The sequence below is a fragment of the Rattus norvegicus genome, chromosome 8 (genome assembly GCF_036323735.1).
Source record: "Rattus norvegicus strain BN/NHsdMcwi chromosome 8, GRCr8, whole genome shotgun sequence".
In the NCBI taxonomy this organism is placed as follows: Eukaryota; Metazoa; Chordata; class Mammalia; order Rodentia; family Muridae; genus Rattus; species Rattus norvegicus.
In genome coordinates, this window is record NC_086026.1 from 12,697,098 (window position 1) to 12,720,198 (window position 23,101).

The 23,101-nt window shown below is 36.5% G+C and overlaps 1 protein-coding gene across 2 annotated transcripts; it reads left to right on the forward strand.

The window, feature by feature from the left end:
• The first annotated feature begins 62 nt into the window (after positions 1 to 62).
• Positions 63 to 21,145, forward strand: Dcun1d5 (defective in cullin neddylation 1 domain containing 5). Of its 2 annotated transcripts, NM_001009696.1 has the most exons (8): positions 63 to 388; positions 1,979 to 2,070; positions 5,661 to 5,731; positions 6,054 to 6,145; positions 17,304 to 17,412; positions 17,494 to 17,598; positions 19,362 to 19,464; positions 20,838 to 21,145. In NM_001009696.1, the coding sequence occupies exons 1-8, from the start codon at positions 303 to 305 to the stop codon at positions 20,891 to 20,893; spliced, it is 714 nt and encodes a 237-aa protein (NP_001009696.1). In that variant the 5' UTR covers positions 63 to 302; the 3' UTR covers positions 20,894 to 21,145. The 2 variants fall into 2 exon arrangements, with proteins under 2 accessions (NP_001009696.1, XP_063121394.1); XM_063265324.1 differs by lacking the exons at positions 63 to 388; positions 6,054 to 6,145 and having other exon boundaries at positions 2,015 to 2,070.
• The last annotated feature ends 1,956 nt before the right edge of the window (positions 21,146 to 23,101 follow it).

Sequence of the window (23,101 nt, forward strand, 5' to 3'; positions counted from 1 at the left end):
GCTGCGTCACTTCCGGTCCTGAGCCATCCGCTTCCGGGTCAGGCTGAGCCGCCTGCTCTTCGCGACTACTGAAGGTGCCGCGCTGTCGGCGTTCGCTTCCCCTGGAAAAGCCCGAGCCGCGTTATCGCCGGGCTTAGCGCTGCGCTGCCCCGAATCGCCCCTAAAGAGGAAACCCGAGGCGAGGTCGCGCCTCGGTCCTCCGCTGCGGTCCCTGGCAGGCGGGAGCCGGCGCTGCGGGGCCTGCGGCGGAGCGCGATACCCCTCCCCGGCCGCCCTGTCCACCTTGCCGGGGAAGGCGGAAGATGCCAGTGAAGAAGAAGAGAAAAGCTCCCGGAGTGGCAGCGGCGGTCGCGGAAGACGCGGGCCTCAAAAAGTGTAAAATCTCCAGGTACCGCCTGCCCCCACCCCGCAAGCTCTCTCCTTTCCCCGTTGCGGGACAGGCCGCCAGCCGCTAGCCTAGACGAGAGAGGCGAGCCCTCTCGGGCGAGGCGGTCGGTGAGGCGCCCAGAGTCTCCGCTCCGCGCGGGACCGAACCTCGTGTTCGCCTGTGCGTGAGCTCTGGCGTACTTGGACAAGCTCTGAGATTCACCCCACTTTGTTGTCTGCGTGCCCAGAGGGTAGGAAACAGACGACCATACGTATGCCTTCTCCATCCAATTTCCCAACCGAGAAGTGAGTGCGGATCTGCCAAGATTCATCGCGTCCCTGTGTCTCACAAGCAGAATTGGCTTGGCCCACACATTGTTAAATATCAGGGTGTGAAGAAAGGAGCAGAGCTTGAAGAGTTTGACAGCTGCCTTGGGAATGGTGGAAAGGAAGCCTATGCTATAATTGGTCTCCTGAGTTAGTATTAGAAGTGGCCTAACGTGGATGATCCCAGCAGGAGACCTTTTAAATAGCTGGAGGCTCAGCTTCTAGAGGCACCATGCCTCCACCTGTACCAGTTCCCTACACAGAGTTGGAAAAGGCCCTTGTGGTTTTTGTTTTGTAGCATTAAGTAGATAGTAGCTCTCAGTCCCCTTTTAGGTGTTTGCAAGCTATTGTGTTCTGTGTTCTCTTAGAGGAAAAGAAAACAAAGCAAAACTGAAGTTAAAGCCATTCACTCCCTTTATGGCATACATTCAATCATCACAGAATCATTATTGCTCTGAAAGTTATTGCGATTTAACTTTGAGAAGTGTGCTTCTTCCCATACTCTATGGGTTGTTTTGTATTAATGGTTGACACATAAAGTGACAAAATACTACCATTAAAACAAGACAGCCAGCACTACACAAAGAAGATTTCTCTTTAAGGAGAGATGCAGTGAGGAATGCACTGCTTAAAATATGAAAGAAGTGACTGGTTTCATCCTAATCTTTTTGTAATCAATTGCTTTGTGCCCCCCTCTCCCGCCCTTAGTGTGTTTTAGCAAAAGAGTCTAGGTGATATTTCTTGGGTGATGTATAAGATTCAGTTTTCATTATGCCCTTTGGTGGTTAACATTTCTCTTGACCTTAGCTCTTGGAAAACTATATCTAAGATGTTTAACTTAAACCAGTTAAAACAGCTAGCTGGGCAGTATCCAGTGATTCAGCCTAAATTTTAACAGAGATCTTCATACAAATCAGTGGCAAAATGGAAGTAAGTCTTCAGGCATTCGATAAGGTCTATAGCTTAGTGGTAGAGAGCAAGCCCAACATGAGTAGTTTAGGGAGAGAGGTTTATACTTTCTTGTCTAGTCTTGGGTTGAGACTTAGACTGCACTTCTTTATTATCTTGAAATCTAAGGAAATCATTTTAGGCACTATTTTTGGAATCTGGTAGCAAACAAAGTAGCATTTGGATTTCATTGAGTGCAGGTCCTTATTGCTAATCCTTTCCCCATAATGCTGACTTATAAACCACTATTTTGTTTACATGGAAGCTATTCTTGTTGAAGCTACTTTTGTACTAAAGTTGAGTCTTATTAAGCCTTAGACATTTACGTGTTTCTAAGCTATTGCAGATCCCAGCCTCCTGCTAGACTCATCAGTGGAGAGGAAGATTTTTCAAGAAAGAAGTGCCTGGCTTGGTTTTATGAGTATGCAGGTAATGAAATTCATTTAACAGGATACCATATCATTTGCATTTAGAAGCTGTGGTTTATTCCTTGTTCCTGACCTGTTATGTTTACTGGGATTAGGGTCAAGGCTAAAGGGTTAGGGATTGGCTCAGAATTTAGTGCCATGAACATATCTGACAACTTTTCTTCCTTAGAACAGGTCTAGTCTTAATACTAAAGCTAATCTCTTACCTGCTTTCCTACTTTTATGTTTTTGTTTTTCTTTTATCATTATTATTCTCAGAAGTATTTGCTTAAAGCTAAAACACATAGTAGTCGTTGCCTTGTTATTATACTAACCATGTTACTCTTTTAAGTGATGGCATCCTAACTTGTCAAGTTAAGCTAACTGTATGCAAGGCTAGACTAGTTTGAAAAGGGGGTAGCAACTTTGCTATTGGGAACACCAGTGATCCCAATTGTACAATTTAAAAATGGTTTGGTAGCAGAATAGATTCTTTCTAGATCAGGGGAAATAAATGCTATTACTGGTATCCCAAGACAACCACTAACCCAAATTAAATATAGAGAAATTTTTTTTTTTGGCTGACCTCTATTTAAAACGTTGACCCATTATTAAAAATGCATTATATAGAATCAGAAAGTTTCATCTTATTTCACTTTATAAAGGTTACTAGACACCATAAAGATGGTCATTATGCATGTATATATATATATATTTTTTTTTTTCCTTGAATGCTTGATTCTATTAGCTCCTATTAGGACTTCCTTGAGTATTTTAAGATGGAATTAAATATTTATTTTTAACTCTTGACATTTTGAACAGTCAACGTGATAATTGCTATAGTGCTCCATGAGTTATGATAAGTATATCATTTTCCTTGTAACCATCTGTTAAGAGAAGTTATCCTCATTTTATGAGTGAAAACTGAAGCTTAGAATAACATGCCAGTAAAGTCGACTATGCAAAAGCTAACTGACTGTCACTTCTACTGAAAAATGCTAGTAAAGTACACTTGAGGTTATCCTCTGTTATTTGGTGAGTCGTTTGGTGAATATTTATGGAACACGTTTCTGTGAGTCTAACACTATGATAGTACTTGGGATATAACAATAACAAAAATAAGGGCATGATCTGTGCCTTCAAATGTGGCTTCTGTGAGGAAGACCATGGTAAACAGCATGTGTGTAGGCAAGGAAATTCTAGCTTGTGAAGATTCATGTGGGTAATATTCAGAAATACTAGAAATTTAGATGCAGGAAGTGTCTGCAGAGACTATTTTGGCAGAAATCTAATTGATAATTTCTTACCAAATGGGGATATCTTTGTAATGGAGACAAACAGCTTGACCTACTCAGTGGATACATGCGAAGACATAGATACTTGGTATGGGGTCAGAACTCAGTAATGTTAGGTATTACTGTTAATAGTCTTAGAGCTTCTTCAGATGTAACGCTTATATCTGCATGTTTTCCAAAGTCAGTCTCTTGTATAGCTCGTTTTGAAGCCTCTGTCACTGAGCACTTTTTCTGTTTGTCTGCATATTTGTTATGCCATTATATTAAATCCTAAACTGAAACTCACTCTGTAGACCAGGCTAGCCTCAAACTCAGAGATCTTCCTGCCTCTACCTCCAGAATACTGAGATTAAAGGTGTGCACAACCCCACTCCCCCAAAGCTCACATTGACTTTGCTGGAACTAAAGGCATATGCCACCATGCCTCATTATCTTCCAGATATTTTTAGTGAGCTATTTGTTGTGAATAAATGTATATACAAATTAGATGGGAAAACATAGAAAGTGGAAAAGAGTATTTTTAACTCTTGTTATAAAGAATAAAAGTAAGATTAGAGTTACTTAGTGTTAGTGCAATATAAGGTGAGCTAAATTATTTCCATGACTGATTAAACTGAATGGAAATCAAAAAGCTTGTAAGAATTAATTCAATTACACACATCTTATCATGGTTGTAATTTTATGAGAAAGCTACAGTTTGAAAGTATAATTGACAATCAGTTAGGGAATAAGCTTTGGAATAGGCTTCACTTTACACTTATATCCATTATTTCCATTGCTTTGGGAAAGTCACTTAGCAAGTATGGAATCTTGTCTAACCAAGAGCATATGTGTATTTTGTGTAAAACCTATTTGATTTCTAATCATGTGTTAACATCATCTTGGCATTCATTTCAGGCTGTAAGAGTGGATTGATCATATTAGTTTAGTCTATGATCTAAGTCTGTAAGATTTTGTTTTGTTTTGATCCAGGGTCCTGTGTAGTTTAGGCTGTCCTCCAATACCTCATCTTCCTGCCTCTACTTCCAAAGTGTTACGATTATAAACTCCTATCACCTTGATGAGTTAAAGCTGGAATATTTTCTAGTTGTTGAAGAAAGGAAAGTTAAAAATATACAAGATTAAAGGAAGACACGGTCTCAGGAACGCTGCATGATCTCCCTCACATTCACAATCTGGATGATGTGTATTTGTAAACAAATGTAGGGACTGTGCAAAATGTAGAGAAGAGAAGAAAGGCTAAATTATTAGGGGGATGAGGAAGAATGGAATGAAGGAAATTGACATGAGTTATTGATAAAGGATAGAAACAAAGCTAGTTGTTTTCCTGACTCTAACTCTTGTCCTGGGTTCTTCATTTGTGATGGTGGATAAATCATAAACATAAATCCAGTAGTGAAAATGTAAACTTCAAAGCAAAGCCTTCGGGTGCTTTTACAACTGAAAGTTCATTCAGGTGTGTGTGCATTGGACCTGGTTAATTTCCTGTCTGGTGTTTTTTATTCTCAAGGGTGTTGTTTAAGCTCTTTTTTTATACATAATAAAGTCAGGTTTAGAGGGGTTGTCTATTTAAAGGATAATAGAAGCATCCTTTGGACAATGTTGGAATATTATTTTAAGATATTTTTGTAGTGATAAGTTTATGTCATATTTCAAATTGTGACATGTGTTTTAGGTTATTTCTAAGTACAGAAAAATTAGAAGCAGTGCGATTCCTCTATTTTTGGAATCTGATAACAAAAGTTCAGGAATTGCACTGACTTTTAGTGATCTGATGTAAAAGAAAAATGAAGCTTCAACCTTGATGTGCTTATATCCTTATATTGTCAAAAACTTTATTCAGAATAAGTTCTAAGTAATTTTTTATTGGTTTTGTTATGTCTTATTAATGAGTAAGTTCATGTTGGCTTATTTTTCTTTGTTTGTTTGTTTGTTTGTTTGTTTTTGTTTTAGCAAACTACTGAATTATACCAGTGGGATAGTTCTTTAGTGATCCTTTTTAATACACCAACTGTGGTAGATCACACCTTTAATCCCAGCACTCAAAAGCAGAAGGAGATGAATTTTTATAAATTCCAGGCCAACAAGGGCTATATAGTAAGACCTCACTTTAAAAAAAAAAAGAAAAGAAAAAAAATCATTAATTCATATTATAATGTAGCATTTAAGGAGTAAAGATTTAAAGTTTTTGGCAAATATTTATACTTTTACTTTTCAAAGCTGTCATATAATTCAAATTCACTAATTTGTAAAAGTAGTTTCTTTCATGTTCATAATAAATTGTAATAAAATATATAAATTATTTTTGTCTTTGAAGGTCCTGATGAAGTTGTAGGGCCAGAAGGAATGGAAAAGTTTTGTGAAGACATTGGTGTTGAACCTGAAAATGTATGTTTTATTTCTAAGTAGAATGAACCATAAGTAGATTATAACATTTCATTAATTCAAAATATTGAGGCTTTAATATATGAAGTTTTTTTTCTTCACATCTGTTTTTTAAATCAGCCTAAGTTGTACAAATACAGTTTGTAATAGAGTAAGAGTCTGCCTTCGTAAACACTGTCTTAAGACACTTGTTCTGTAGCTAATACAGAAGCTCTAGTGTGGAGTGGAGGGTTGAAAATAATTGTTTGAAATTGTTCTCCATGAAGAATGTAGCCATGATTATCTCTGATGACTTTTCCCTGTCCTTTATGTTCTATTCTTCCAGATTATTATGTTAGTTTTAGCGTGGAAATTGGAGGCTGAAAGCATGGGATTTTTTACCAAGGAAGAATGGTTAAAGGGAATGACTTCATTACAGTAAGAACATTTTTTTAAAAAACAAATTTGGTGGCTTATGTGAAGATCTTGTTTCTATCTTGTGCTTCATTATTTTCAGGAGTAAATTTTACCTTAAAAATAATCAAATTGAGGGGGTTGGGGATTTAGCTCAGTAGTAGAGCAAGGCCCTGGGTTCGGTCCCCAGCTCCGAAAAAAAAAAAGAAAAAAAAATAATCAAATTGGTTTGATTTGTAAAAGTCTGGTGACTGGAAAAATTATATTCTAATTTCGACAATTGAATAATTAATTTCCCTTTTCATATTCTTTAAGAAAAACTCAAGCTAACTAAAATGTATTGGTTCATTTGATGGGTGAAAAAGAAACAATCAGAGTTATTTATTCACAAGTTTACTTGAGTAACAAAAGTTTTTCCCCACTTGATACAGAACTCCACTATATGAAGAATTGCGTCATTGGACAGTCCTGAATTTTAGGGCCTCTTCACTCCCCTTTGTAATGAATGTAAAGATAGATTTGGATGCTGCATCAATTAACCGTCTCCTCCTAATAACTCAAAGACCGAAGAAGAAATGTCCCTTGGCTCCTATGTAGCATTTAGCCAGTTTATAGTTGTGTATGTTCATATTGAGATGTCATGCTGTCATCTTTCATAAATTTCAGAATTACCTGCATGTTTGTCTGTAAGGGTGTCAGATTTCCTGGAACTGGAGCTACAGAGAGTTGGGAACTATCCTGTGGGTGCTAGGAATTGAACCTGGGTTCTCTGGAAAAGCAGCAGTGTTCCTAACCTTTAAGCCATCTCTCTAGGCCCCTCAGTTAAAAATTTTAAGGCAAACACAGTGCACTATTAGCCCTGTAATTGATTGTATTATTAGCATATGCAAATTGTTTTATGTAATTGTTTTATTAGCATATGCAAATTATTTTGAGTTCTTGTTTTCCTGTCCCTCAGTTCTTAAGAAAGGATGTCTATTCAAGTTTGCTTGGCAGTGAGATTATATATTTGAATTTTCAGTGTCTGTTGTTTTTTTCTCTTACTGAACCAACATTTAATGTGTGTGCATGTGCGTTTGCGTGTGTGTGTGTGTGTGTGTGTGTGTGTGTGTGTGTGTGTACAGACACGTGTACATGGTCATCGTGTTATTGTGAAACTGATAGAGATTTGTTGGAAAGTCAGGTTGGTGGGAAATGAAACATACACATTCATTTCTTGGGTAAAGTTCTTTTCTCAGATGAACCAAATGATAATTGCTAGAATAAAATTTAAGACCAGTTTTCCCATTTAATTTATAAATAAGGAGTGTGAGATACAAAACAGTTAATAAAATACTTGGTAAGGTTCTGTAGTTTCTTATGGTAGAGTTAGGATTTAGAACATCTTGGTTTCTTTTCTCTTTTGTGTTTTTCTTTTCTCTTTGATTTTTTTTTCAATAAAATAGAAGCCATTTAGTTTTATAGTATTTTTCAGAGAAGAATGAATTCTATCATTCTCAGTGTTTGTTTTGTTTTGTTTTGTTTTGTTTTTTTGGATTATTTCTCATCATGTAATTAGCTTTTAATAAAATGATTATGTAGAAATACACTGAGTTGTGCAAAGAATATAAACTCTGATATGGCTTATTAGTGCTGAAAATACTTTGATACTATAGTACTTTTTGTATTACTGTTTTTTATAGGTTGCTTTTGTAGCTAATAGGTGATTTTGTATTTGTAACCTAAAAAGTCCCTTACTGGGTTTTTTTGGCATAGTTCATATAATACAGAGCATCTGTATTTCAAAATATTTCACTGCAAAATACATCTTCTATGTTTTTCCTGAAATTAGTATATGGTCTTGAGTACAAGCGTAGGATTTGGTTAGCCTGAGCATGATTTCTCCTACAGATAGCTCACAGACTGTGCAAAACACTCCTAGAAGTGTGTCATGCTACTCAGGTATTATCCGCCTGATTGTGATAGAATACGATTATCGTCTTAATATCTGGAGAAAGTTGGTTTCCCTTCCCTATGATCTAGACTACCATACAGAGTCATGCTGTCTTCCCTAATTGGCCAAGTTTACCACTTTAATCTTGTGATGAACTTGATAGTGAGCAGATAGAAGAGATGCTAATTAATTTACCTTAGTATAAAAAGAATAGGCATTAGTATATTTGATTTAACATAATAAAATATGAAACTGGGTTCTCTATCTTCTGTGAGATGATGTCATAGAATTTAACCTAAAGATCTTATGGTCTTTAAATCAAAATTAATTGTCTATTGAATCGTTTAAAGTTAATTTTTAATTCATAAAAATCTTGAGTAGAATGCCACTAAGAATAAACTGGTAGTTACAATGCACATGCAGACCAGGAATATTGAACTAAAATAATCATGATTAATTATCACTATTTCATAATGCTTCTGGATTTTTGGAATACTTTTATTTAAAAGATTTATTTATTTTCTTTTATGGATCTGGTTAGGTTTATTAAATAGGGACAGCTTAACAACTATTCAGTTTAGTTTCTTTCCAAATAAAATCGAGTGATTTTTTTTCCCTTCACCCACTTCAATTACAGAATACTACCAATACATGATGCTCTCTTACTAGCTTCTTTTTTTTTTAATTTTTTTATTGGATACATTTCTTTACTTACATTTCAAAAGTTACTCCCCTTCCCAGTTTCCTGTCCATAAGCCCTCATCCTCTCCCTTCCCCCTCCCCCATACGGGTATTCTCTCTTCACTGCTCCCTCTTACAGCTTTTCTTTCCTCTTAGGAGAGTTAGACATATCCTATTCTATCAGATCTTTCTGATTCATCACTTTGTCTGCCTCTTAATTGAACATCACTATCAAACACGGGCATTTCCTTCTACAAACTAACTCTTACCTTCATTGTTTGGGACTAAAGGTTTGAACTAAGGGCTTTTCTGTATTCCAGCCAGAGATATTAAAAGTGTGTTTTTTCACTAAATAGCAAATCTTGGAGTTCACAGTGTGGTCAAATATCCTGCAACACAGACTTACAAACAGTTGAACTTAGATTGATTATTGTATGTTTCATAGGGTTTGAAAGAAGTAATCTAGTTATAGAATCATGAGGTATCACCATGCCAGAGTGAGTTTAAAATTCAAGCTATTTGGAATAATTCTGTTATATTGTTATTTATTTAGTACTTTATCTAACATGTGGAGGGAATTTAAAGCATGTTAAGAGATATTGGGAAGCAATCAGATTTTTGAGCTCAGGAATCACACAAGACTTTTGCAATAGTGTTTATTCTTGAGAATTTTATAGAAGCTGAACCTTGTCCTATACTTTAGACACACTATTTAGGCTGTGGACTTTTATTTTTATTTATCTAAAGGAGATAGTTCTAAAGATGCTTGGAAGTTTTCTTCTAGCATGTTATACTTGGTAGAGAACTTCTCCCATGTCTACTAGCTAAAAGTGAGGTATCATCCTAAGGGTTAAATACTATGCTAGTGGAGATACCTATGATCATAATCCTTGGAAGGGACTGTCCGTGATCATAACAGTGAAAAGCAGAGGTAGTGATCATAATAGAACCTCACTTAAATCTCCTAGCAAGTGAAATTTCCTCCTGTTTAAGTCTTTCTTGAAGTATTTTTGCCCAAATCCTGATGTTGAAATTGAAGCCCATTCTGTATTCATTCAAACCACCCTGTTCTTTGAGAATCTTACATTGTGCCATGACCCAAAATCTCTTTGGTTTTATTTGAATGTTATTTAAAAATGTAATCTCTTATTATTTATTATTAAATATGTATAGGGATGGTCTTTCTAAACTTCTTAGTCCTGAGATGACTGACATTCAGAACTACTGAGTTTATTTGGGAAATGTGTGATTTTGATAGTTGCCTGAGTATGAATGCAGGTTTTATAGTTTTGTTCACATGCTTACAATATTTGTAATATATGTGGAGCTTTCTGCTCTATCCTTACCCTAATAAAAATAAATAAGGCTAAGAGCCCTGGCTGTTCTTGCAGAGGACCTAGATTCGATTCTTAGCATCCATATGATGGCTCACAACAGTCTGTAACTCTGGCCACTGCAGACACCTGGCAACAGGTGCACAGGCATACAGAGACGCAAAAGAGCCAAATACTTAAATATATTAAGTGTTTTAACATGTTAAAACATGTTAGTATGCTTAACATGTTAACCCAATTGATGATTTTAATTTCTGAATCTGCTCAAGATCAACATGAGACCATTACAAATGCTAAGACATATTTGGACATAAATGTGTAGTATATGTGAGGCAAATGAATTGACATTTGTATGCCTCAAAAGGAGCAGTTTTACCTCCATATTCTCTTAGGGAATGTATTATTCTCTGAAATTGTTGTTGTTTGAGAGTAAGGAAATGGGCTGGGGAGATGGTTACCTAGATAACCATCTTGAATGCAAGCATGAGGGCTTGAGCTTGTATTCCAGTGCCCATGCAAGAAGTCTGGGTAGGCACTGTAACATAGCCCACAGAGCTGGGGTGGCAGAGGTGCATTCCTGGGGACGAGCTGCTACTAATCTAGCCAAATCAGTAAGGTCTGGGTTTAGTCAGTGAAGACATAGGCTATTGTCTTAGACATGCACATAACCTGTACCTACATGTGCTATACGAACATACTACTTACACATGCACAACGAAGAAGGAAACCAAGTTGAAAGATTTAATTTATCTTTTATCTGTCTTGTGAAGTTTTTCCTATATTTTAGAAGATTTTATTTTTAATTATGTGTATTGCATTTTTGTAAGCTAGTTTTATAGGTAAATAAAATAGGCATACAAATCAAACTTGCTGAGATTCAGTTCCTATCACCTTTCCCTATCCCATTCCAACCCCCCATGGTGGCTAACAACCCTCTGTAACTCTAGTTCCAGAGGATCTGATGCTCTTGTCTGGCCTTTGCAGACACTATGTGCATGTGGTGAACAGACAGACACGTAGACAAAACAACCATATGCATAAATCCTAAAACACAAAATTAAATCATCTAAATATTTAATGCTTCAAAACAGTTGTAGACCATTGCTGCTTTTCAGAATCAGAATTGATTGCTATTTACAATTGTCAATGCTAAGAATAGAAAACATAATTTGGCACAAAGTCATAAGTATATTTAGGGCTATTTCAGAAAATTTTAGAAAGTATGTCTTAATCTCAAGATGAAATGTAAGTCAGTAACTTAAAACAGCAGTTTTTAAACCAAACATTATGTAACACAAGAGAATATAAAGATACCCTAATTTTGTGCATGCTGAAAAGTGATGATAGGAAAATATTAAATTAGTTCTCTGTAATTAAGTCATCAAGTTTCTAGAAGAGGAGAAACCTTGTGTATACAATGAATAAATGATCGTTTGTAACATATTCTGGAACCTAAGTCAAGCTATTTGTCTTAGTTAGGGTTTTACTGCTGTGAACAGACACCGTGACCAATGCAAGTCTTATAAAGGACAACATTTAACTGGGGCTGGCTTACAGGTTCAGAGGTTCAGTCCATTATTATCAAGGCAGGAACATGGCAGCATCCAGGCAGGCCTGGTGCAGGAGGAGCTGAGAGTTCTACATCTTCATCTGAAGGCTGCTAGCAGAATTCTGCCTTCCAGGCAGCTAGGATGAGGGTCTTAAAGCCCATACCCACAGTGGCACACCTACTCCAACAGGGCCACATCTAATAATGCCACTCTCTGAGCCTGTCATATACAAACCATCACAGTATTTGAGGCAGCATTTGCTAGCACTTGTGTTGCTAACTCACAGTGCAAGGCTGCATGCCGTTAAGTCATGTGATTCGATATGGGCAAACGTGTAGAAACACTACAAATTCATTTACGTTCTTAATTAATTTTTGATGATTGTGTGCATAGGAACCTGGACTGTTGCCAAATTTTTGTGACTCCCCTATACATGTGTGTAACTGTGTGACCCTATATAGGGCTGTAACCTATATAGAGTATCTTAAGGAGCTGTAGGTGAGCTGGTTGTCTTCCTGTTGGGTTCCTGTCTCCCTGGTGACTATTTGGTCAGTGTGTACTATATGTTTGTGTTTGATACATTCTTTTGCACTAAGTTCCTTCCAGACAGAAACTATAAGTGACTCATACTTAAATATAAGTCTGTTAAATACAGCAGTCTATTTTATGGTCTATGTTTATGGTCGTGTTTTATTTAGCATATTTTTTGGAGTCTCCTGTGATAATGTCCAGGAAAGTAGAACTCCTGTCCTATCATAAGCCCTATATTGTGCTTTTAAATTAATTGACAAACTTTGTTAGGGAAATGAATAACTTTGGATGTTAGGAGTCTTGTTTCATTTTCATTTTTGCCTTCTTAGACAACAAGTCTTATTTAAGATTCTGCATTCTTGGTGAGAATATAGGTAATACTGTAAAAAGTGTGAAAGCAATAAGACCCTGACTTAAGTCATGACATAAAAGGGAATAAATGTAACTGAACATAGAGTATCTAGTCAACATTTTCAGCTGGTAAATGTGGTGATTTTAAAGGAGCCCAAGTTTCTGAGGTCATTATAGTGGCATGTGAGGAGAGACATGTTTCTTTTACATGTTCTAATAGTTAGAGGTTGACTGGATTGTCAGCTTCCCCTGGAGCTTACCGTTTCACTTAGTAACTTTGTACTATTTGATGTCAGACACTGAGAAAGTAATTTCCCTAATATAGAGTAGTCAGAATACATTTTTTTTCCTAATTTTACATGAAGCATATTGTGAACAACTAGGCCAAGTTAGACATACAAAAAAAAAAAATTGATTCCACTTAAGGCAGTATGACAGACTAAGTGTAAAAAGTAATTTCCATGAAAAATGGTTAAGTGTGCTATAAAATATAGTCTTACTTTTTAAAAGGCACATAGCTATACATTGCAGAAAATAATTCAAGGCCAAAAATGGTAAGAGGGATCACTGTATTGGGATTTATACATCTAACCTTTACTCTAAGGGCAACTATATCATATTCCTGTCCCCTAAGATCTGCCTAATAACTCATTATCCATATTAATAATGGGACATATTTCGAGACCTGAGTAGAGTGAAAATCATATCAATTACTCCCAGCTTTGTCGTTTGTAGATATTGGATTCTTTAGAATAATGGTTGTCTTTGATGGACTAACGTTTTGTCATTACACAGTTGTCTTCTCTGTTCTGATTATTTTCTTTGTTTTCTGATATTTCTTTAGTTGGTAGCGATAGCCACTATTGCATTCTTCTGGCTGTTTACTATGACAGATCATTTTTTTAATCTTCAACTTAATCTTTCTTAAAATTGATTTTTAATTTATCATAAAATTAGTTTTACTATATTTTCATTGCTTTGTTCATATTTGTCCTTTATCCCCTAATCATTTGCTTCAAATATTTGTTCAAACAGTATATCTAGTTGGACTATGGTCTTTTGTTAATTTTGTTCATGAACTCAGACTGAATAGCCTGTAATTGCTCTGTTTATAACACATTATGTTATTGAAATATAGTCCAAATATTTCCACTTTGTTCTTTATTACATCTTGTATTTTTTGTAGATTTTTTCTTTTGTATTTGTTTTAATAACTTATTAATAAACTTTGGAGCATTTTTATGACAGATGCTTTAAATGTAAGATCTGTCTAAACATTACATTTGAAATCTGCCATGTCTTGGTAAATGATCTTTCTATTGAGACTTGGACAATCTGAATAGTATGCCATGCAACTCTGGATCTTACTCAGGCCTTTTATCTCTTAATTAGCATACTGTACCACCAGTCCAGCAGAAGAGGGTTCTGTTTACTGGAAAGTGCAGACAGAATTAAAGCTACCATTCTATACTCGAGAAGTGGAATGTCTTCTCTTCTGAGCAGGAATAGAGTTTTAGCCCAATCCAGTACTTCATTAGGAACTTGTCTTGTCTCTCTTTCCCACGTAGCCACTGGTGCTATTGGGGCTGTCCTTTTCAGTGTGATGGCAAAGGCCTTAACTCTTCATCAAGGAATTTCTATAGCAACCCTGGGTGGAGAAATCCTGGTTGCTTGTTACACCCTAGAGTGAGTACAAGTCTGCTCTTCTGTAGCCTCTGTAACACTGTAAGACTGGTGTTTTACTGAATGTGGACACTTTCATTACCATTGCTAAGAGTTGGGACAACCATATTGGTGATACCTGAATGGAATAGTGTTCACAATTAGAACATTCTGTCTCCACAGGCTACTTTTTTCTCAGTCTTCTTAAACCTGGGGCATTACTAGCAAAGTTCTAGATCACTAAACTATGCCCCCAACTCTCTCTTACCATGACAAAAAAATTTTTTTTAACTAGATAAAATATAATAAGATAGGCAAAAATCCATCCCATCAAGGTTTAACAAGGCAACCCTACAAAAGTAACAGAGCTCCAAGAGCAGGCACAAGAATCAAAGACTCACTCATTCTCATATTTAGCAGTACCATGAAAGTACTAAACTGAAAGCTATAGTCTGTCTGCAGAGGGCCCGGTGCAAACGAGGGCCTTGTTCTCCTGGTGTCCTACATCTCCTGTTTCCCTTATTTCTCCTGCCTCCTCTTCCAGGGGTTCCCTGAGGAGAGGGATCTGATGGAGACATCTCATTTAGAACTGAGTATTCCAAGGTTCCCTCCCCCTCTCAGCATATAATGTCTGGCTGTGGGTCCCATCTTCTACAGGAGGATGCCTCTCTGATGATGGTTGAAATAGGCACTGTGAATATAGCAGAATATAATTAGGAGTTATTTTGTTGTTACTTTTTATATAGATGAGTAGTGTTTGATTCTCTTCTTCCCTTCATCTCATGTGTGTGGTATGTATTTGTGTGTAGGCACATGTGTGCAACTGCACATACATGTGTGTGCTTGGGTGTGGAGGCCTATGTGTCTGTCATCCTCAGTTATTTTCCACTCTACAGTCAGGGTCTTTCAGTTGAAACCAGAGCTCAACACTTTGGTCGTCAAGCTTATGTGACAAGCACAGTATTCACTAAACCATCTCCCTAGCCCCAATGGTTCTGTTTTTGTCTCTGCCTTCCCAGAGCTGGGATTAATAGGCATTTGCCACCGTACTCGACTTACTGTTTGTTGTCTGCAGCTTTAAGGATATGTGAGGCAAAAAGAAACTGAGTGGGCTCACCACTGTATTTCCTTGTTTAAGTCTTTCCATTTCAGAACTTAAAAGCTTGCGACAATGCGACTAGACTGCCTTGAGCTTAGAATTCCTGCTTCAGCTTCTCAAATGTTAAGATTACATATATGTGTGTGTCACCACACCTGCCTTCATTCACAGTTTTATGTTTTATATAATCCATCTACATTAGTTATACATAACAGAAAAGAAAAGAAAAACATGCTTCTCAATTTTGCTAAAATTAGTAATTCATTTTCTGTAAGAAAGTGTTAGGACCCTCTGTTCTCTCATCTTGTTTGGGTCACTGCCACTCCTGTAGTCATTCAGGCCCAAACCCATTGGAAGACTCTGTATTGGTTTTCTCCAGGTCGTCTTTTCTCATTCTATCTTAAACCTGCTTAAGACATTTTTTCTCTAACAAAAGTTAACACTTAGAATTAACTAATCAAAGCAGCAACTTCTTAACAAAAGTTGTGATCACAAAGAAGGAAATTGTACAAAAAGAAAATCTCCAAACTCAAATGCTGTATTAAATGACAAAATTCTAGTAATATTGAGCAAGGAAACAGCTAAAAGGAAAAAGCAAATAATACTAGCATAGGTTAAAAATATTATACATAATTTTGATTAACATCTTTTATTACTTAATTTCATTCTTTGGCAATGTCAGAGATGTATATAAACATAGCAGTTACCCTCACCTTCCACCCTTATAATGTGGATTTAATGTGGAAAAGCCTCTTAAATTGGATTTAGTGAGATGATTTGAAAAATACAAATAGTAAAAATAAGTTACAAAGAAATAGAAATTTTAAATGGTCAAAAGTTGAATGTTAATGACATAGTTACAAATGTCTCATGTCATTTAGATAAATGCTAATTGCAGTATTTATTAAGTTTCACAAAATGTTCTAAGTAATCCTCATTTCATTTTTTTATTCTATCTATACGTTTGCTATCAAAGCTACAAAGGGGTATTTTTAAAATGTCTTATAAATGTGTCAAACATGTAAGAAGATTAAACTTGGCCTTTATAGGTACTTATATTAAATTAACAATAGTAACGTACCAAAATCTTTTTATATGACCCATACCACATAGACCCTTGCATTGCTGACTTAAGATAATGAAAATCTTGGCTAAGTTTTAGAACAAGTGTGTGTTGCATCATGAATTCTGAAATTTAGTTTGAATTAGAATACTGTGATTACAGTACATGATACAACCTATTTAATCAAGGGAAGTCAGGTTGTTTGATGTAGATGGCAAGTTTGAATTCGGTCTTGAGTTCTAGTTTGCATCCTTTCCCAATAGAAGAAATAAACTGGGCTGAAGCATAACCATGACTTTTGAGAATGGTGAATGAAAACGCCTAGAGTGCAGTAAGGATGTGCAAAGTCAGTCACAGGGAAACCTGGGGACTCACCATAGATAAGAAAGCCTTGCCTGCCTTCTCCTTAACCACGTCAGAGAACTAGCACGACTGTTGAGTATTCCATTGATTGGGGGTTTCCAGTCACTGTCTTTCTTTGGAAATAATATGGACAGCTTCTTTGTAGCTTTGTTTGCATTGGCATCCTTCTTGATTTGGGTGATTTGATGATTGGCCTTTATTGGCCAAAACTGTGGGAATCTGAATCTATGATTAGGTCAGTTACATTAATTCTGTGGTGTCCTAAATTTTTTAAGATCACTTATGTCTGATTTTTTTTTCACCAAGCTAAAGAACTTTCTAAAGAAATATAGAAATTACCTGACTGTGATTTTCTCAGTACTTAGAGGCAGAACTAGAATTCAACACGGGGCATGGAGCCCAGAAAGTAGAGCATTCTGACCTTCAGACCAAGAGATGTTTGTGATTCGTTTGGAATTTTTGATTGAGATGTTTATTTTTCTCAAAGCTATTCCAATGTACTCTGATTGCCACATTTTCTCTGCTTTTTTATTGCATTGGTAATTTAAAAACATTACATTGTCTAATTGATGATAAAGTACTTTTAAGATGTTCTCTCTGCCCGATGTCTTTAAGGTGTGACTGCACAGAAAAGTTACAAAGCAGGTTTGACTTCCTGCGCTCACAGCTGAACGACATCTCGTCATTTAAGAACATCTACAGATACGCCTTTGATTTTGCAAGGGTAAGTGCAGCTTCCCCTTCAAATCCTAGTGCTTTCATTTTCTGAGCATACTTTTCATTTAGTTTTTTACTAATATTTTAGGATAAAGATCAGAGAAGCCTTGATATTGATACTGCTAAGTCTATGCTAGCTCTGCTGCTTGGGAGGACGTGGCCACTTTTTTCAGTATTTTACCAGTACCTGGAGGTATGTATGGTATTTTAAAATGTTTAAAACCTGGACTGAGAATACACTTTAAAGAAACAAAATATGTGCATACTCATTATCTATTCTAGACATGCTTATGTTATTTACTTCGTACATAAGATACTTGGAATTGGGATGGAACTTAATAGGTGGTAGAATACACAATACTGCTGTGCAGTTGTTCTACTTAGATACCACCCCTGTACCACACTGAATACCACCCCTGTACCACATTAGATACCACCCCGTACCACACTCAATACCACCCCGTACCACATTGAATACCACCCCGTACCACACTCAATACCACCCCGTACCACATTAAAACAATTGTAAGGGATTTTCCTTTTACCTAGGAGGAGTCCCAAGAAAAATACTCTAGAATAGACCTTTCTTATAAACTTAATCTCTTGAGGTTTGGTTGAGAGAATATTATTGCTAGTCCAAAAGTCTCAACCTTTTAAACCAGATTCTACCTTATTCCCAGCTCCCAACCCCTAGGCTTAGAAGCATACACAACTGAATTTATTTTAACAATAAAACTTTTATTTTCTAAAGAGTCTCAATATTAAGAAATAGAATAAAATGTTAATATTTTGCATCCACAAATATGAGCGTGCTGTAGTATTTATCCCCTAGCTGCTTATCGTGTGTTGAATTCATAGAATAAACATCGTCTTAGTAGTTTTGCTGCACCTGCTAGATCTAGAAGTTCTAAGACATGAACCTTCTCCCACTGATTTCTTTGTCTGGTTTTGTATTTATTTTTAAACCTCTTAACTTCATTTTTGGGGGGCATAGTTCTGTTTCTTAATTAAGAGATGCCCTTTCTATTGGAAATAATGTCATACAGTTTTCTTGTTACAGTAACTTTATCAGAAAATTTTATTTAAAGCCTGGGTAAATGAGTGTTGTACATTGGTAAATCTTTGTGACTGGTAAAGTTGATATTTTTGATGATTGATACATGTCTCTTTTTTGTGACTTCAAAAAACATACATTTAGCTGAGTGATTATTTAATCATTTCTGTGAGGCTCGGAGAACTAGATACGTTAAGTAAGTTGTATTATTTAGCAGCTGAGGAAATGGGGACTCAAATAGTTTGGTATTTGGGGTTTTTTGGTAGTGGTGTTTGATGGTGGTAGTGGTTAGGTTTTGGTTTTGGGTGAAGATTGTGTTTTGAGGGGGATGTTGACAGAGTCTTGCTCAGGCCATCCTTGAACTCATGAGCATCCTGCATCTGCCTCCCAAGTGCTGGGATCACAGGTATGTGGGTGTGGGTGTGACCAAACCTAGTTGTACTATTGGGAATGAAACCCTGGGCACCTACCTGCAAGTTCTCCGTCACAGAAGTAACTTTTTCAAGAACACTCAGTTGAGTGTCCACATTGGAATTTGGATCCAAGTCCATGTTTCCACTGCTGCTATAGATGCCTCCTTCAAAATGTAGCTCATGCACAGTGCACTAGGCTCGGTATAGTGGGACCACACAGCCAGACTGATAGCATGCAGGATAGGTTTTATATTGTGATCCAGCTGACAGCCACATGGGTGTCCATCTATGTAAATCTCAGTGTTAGTCTTATTGCCTTTGGGAAAGAAAATAGATGATAACATGTAAATGAGCCCAGAAAAAGCAAGCAAGTAGGAAAGGAAGAAATGTTTTAGAAAAGAATAAGAATTGGATAACTAGAGTCGCTAAAACCAAGCCCCAATAAGAATGTTGGTTCTGTAGTCCAAATGTTTATATCATTTTCCACAGCAATCAAAGTATCGTGTTATGAACAAAGATCAGTGGTACAATGTATTAGAATTCAGCAGAACAGTTCATGCCGATCTTAGTAACTACGATGAAGACGGCGCTTGTAAGTATATCATGAATTCCTATGAAAATAAACTTCATAAAAATATTAAATGAAAATATCCATTCTGTAGTGTTAAGAGAAAGTTTGAACTAGTGTGAGAGTAACTCATTACTTTTCAGGATCTGGGGGGAGAGCATCTAGATTCAGGAGTGTTGTAAAATCTATGCTAGTAACCAAAAACTGATTCCTCAGTGACTAGACATTACAGCTAAATGGTCATTTTTCAATCTAGCATCTAGAATCCTTTGCCACTTGACTTTTCAGTGGAAGAAAATTTAATTTATGCATTTAGAAGGACAAAGGCACAATAAATAAACCAAATTAACTCCGTAGAACTCTTAAGCTTTCAGTCTGTACTGTCATTAGGACTGCAATAATGTTTCGGAGTTCACAAGGGAGACATAGAAAGGTGCCTTTCTTTAAAACAAAACTTGTCCATGAAATAATACACTTGGACACATAAGAAACAAATACTAAACAGACAGCCTGTCTCCTATATGTATAATTTTTTCCCTGCAGGACTGGATAGAATTTAATTCTTGAATAATCATTTTCTGAAATAGTTAGCCAGCCAAAGGCTACATAGAGCCTGCTGATGTGTATATCTGTGTATGTTGAACCAGCATTTAAAACTGAGAGGTTTGATATAAAAATAAACGTGTAAATGTATTTGAACTATCAGAAAATCTGACACATTGCACCTGTATTCCTTTGTAGGTGTCAGAGGTTGGAACCAAGTAGTGGCTTGTGTTGAACTTGCTCTCCAGTTTGACAGTCCATACACTGTTCCAACATTGCCATTTACTGCTTTGCCTGCCCGGCTGTTCTTGTATGGTCTGCTAAAAGCAAGAGAGAAAAGAACACACAGAGGTTTTATGTTTTGAGAAAAACAAGACAAGCATATCTTCGTGGTCATACTTACCATATATTTTGAAAACACAAACACTGAAAGCTCATTTGAAGCCCACTTGGCTTCTGGTGGTAAACATTTGCAACCTCTACATTATAAACCTCTTCAGAATAGGTCAGGCAGGGCGTAGGCACTTGCTTCACGCTGTGCTTTTTACTGTGTCCTATTTTTAGAATAAAGTCAGTCTTGTGTGGCCACTCCCCCTTAACAAATGCTTATACTTCTTAGTATAGCAAAATTATTTTTTCTGAGTGTTAAAATGCCAGTTATGCGGGAAAAGATTAGTTTTGTCTCCATTATAAGGGCGTTCTTGTAACACTCCTTCAGAAGGATATGACCTGGGAGGGGAAACAAAGACAGAAAGCAGTAGATGAAGTCAGGTCACACATATCCTTGCCACCTCAGAACTTTTTAAAGGAATGAGCTTTAATGAGTTATAACAAAACTTGTTTCTTCTTTCTAGGGCCTGTTCTTCTTGATGAGTTTGTTGAGTGGCAAAAAATCCGTCAAACATCATAGCAAGAACTGTTGTGAAGACAATGCAAACCTTGTGAAGAAAATGCAAAGAGGAGGGAGAATACACAGAGTGCATTTTCACTCACGAAAGACTTCTCATAGTACTTTTTCCTTTTTTTTAAAGGAAGTTTTCTTGTTACATGTGATGGGCATTGAGCCACATGTCTTCTGAGACTGAATATTGACATTTTTGTTTCAAGTTATGTTTTTAACATTTATTTCAGAACAATAAAGATTCAGATTTGTGACAAAGGCCTTAACGTGAAGATGTCCATTGAGTGTCAGAGTGGTATTTATTTTTGTAAATTTGATTTCTTTAACTTTTGAAGTTCTAAATCACCATGAGTTTGTAGGACTTTAAAGACTTTAAGCAGTATAAATAGTTGAGAGTATAGCTGCCAATGGTGTGGCTAATAATTCCTCTTTGCATAATTAAGAAACAGTAACCTTGACTTGTGGGATACCCTTTTTCTCCTAGCAGCTGACCCTGTGGGAAGGGCTCCAACCTAGGGTTGTTATGAAGAGCTGTTTGTGCCAGCTTTATCTAAAGAGTGTAGGGTTGGAACGATTATGCCGAAGTTGTCTTATTTTCTAACCATTAAGTTTTCAAGAGTATTCTTAATGTGAACTGTAAGTTTTCTGTATTTCTGTAAGTTAAAAAGTTCTCATTTCCAAGAGTCAGACAACCTGAGGAATGTTTTAAGAACCAGTACTGAAGTTGTATTTTTCCTTAGTAATTATCATGTTGTTAGCCATGAAGCGATATGGCATTTACTGAGGAGAGCACTTTGTCTGCCCTCAGAATATTTGAGCTTCAGTATTATAGACTTGGTTATAATGCTGCAGAAGTAACCATACGGAAGTATGAGAGACGTGGTGTAATTGTACACCTCATGAGGCCATTCACTTTGTTCCCCTGTGTGCGGGTCAAATTCAAGACCTTGCCCTATGCGAGTTCTACCCTGAGTAATACTCCTAACCCCAGTGAGGTAGTTTACATTTATAGTCATATACTTCCTATTTATCACAGTCTTTGGCTACTAGCACAAAGGTTGTGGCAACCTTGTGTAATTTATTTGGATGGTACATTTTATATTAGCAACAGGCCTATCTGTTCACTATTTTTCAGATTACCCAATGTCCCCGTGTGAAAACTGTTGAGACCCAAAGTCTGAGCCATTCTTAGTAGTATTTGTTCCATTGTATGAGTGGAAAAATACATATATTCTTTTTTTCCCAGTAAGAAAATTTCAGTTGGGATTTACAGCAAAGGCTGATTTTTTTTCCTGGTAAATTTGTTTAATGAATGATTTCTTAATACTAATTTCTTAAAGGAAAGTACCATTCTGAAGACTATTTGCCTTTTGGTTGATAAGCAAGGAGAACATGATTGCTGGTGTTCTGCTTGCCTTCGTAATATGATTAGAAAGCTGTATGAAACATGAACAGAGCAGTGAGAAATAACTTGTTCTATAGTCTTTCAGATATGGGTCATTTTCTAGGATTGTTCATTTAAGGTATGAGACTTGTTATAAGGCATTAGTATGCCAGTGGTGTTAGCATTTAATATGAATGACGTTTTAAAACAAGATTTAGTATAAGAAAAGATTTACAGTTTTGCAGTTTGGGGGTAGGGACTTGGAGTTACTAAGGGTTGAATAAGATATATATTTGCACAGTCTAGACAGTGGGATTTATTTATTTCATTGAGCATTTTGGCTGCACGTATGTCTGTGCACCCTGTCTCTACTTGGGCCCATGGAATTCAGAAGATCCCCTGGAACTGGGGTTGAAAATGATTGTGAGCCACTAGGAATAGTTTTGTGAGTGCTAGGAATAGAACCCTGGTCCCCTGAAAGAGCAGCCCGTACTCTTAACTACTGAGCCATCTCTCTCCAGCCCTGACTTTGATTTTATTATGTTCTCCAACGTACAGTTTGGAGAATATTTTCTTGCTTTGACTTATATATCTAAGTGAAATCTTGCAAGCTTCTAGGATACAACCTGAACTAATGACCTATCATCTGTATTTAAGTAAAATAATACTCAGATCTTATTGATGACCTTTACAAAGTAAATGGAAATGTATTTCATTTGTTACCTATCCAAAGGTAGGGGAAAAGAGAACCTTTTAAGGTTTTGAATCTGGGTTTGTTTGTTTTTCCTTAAACTCATCACTTCAGTTTTGTCGATTTTACTCCTTGTATTTCT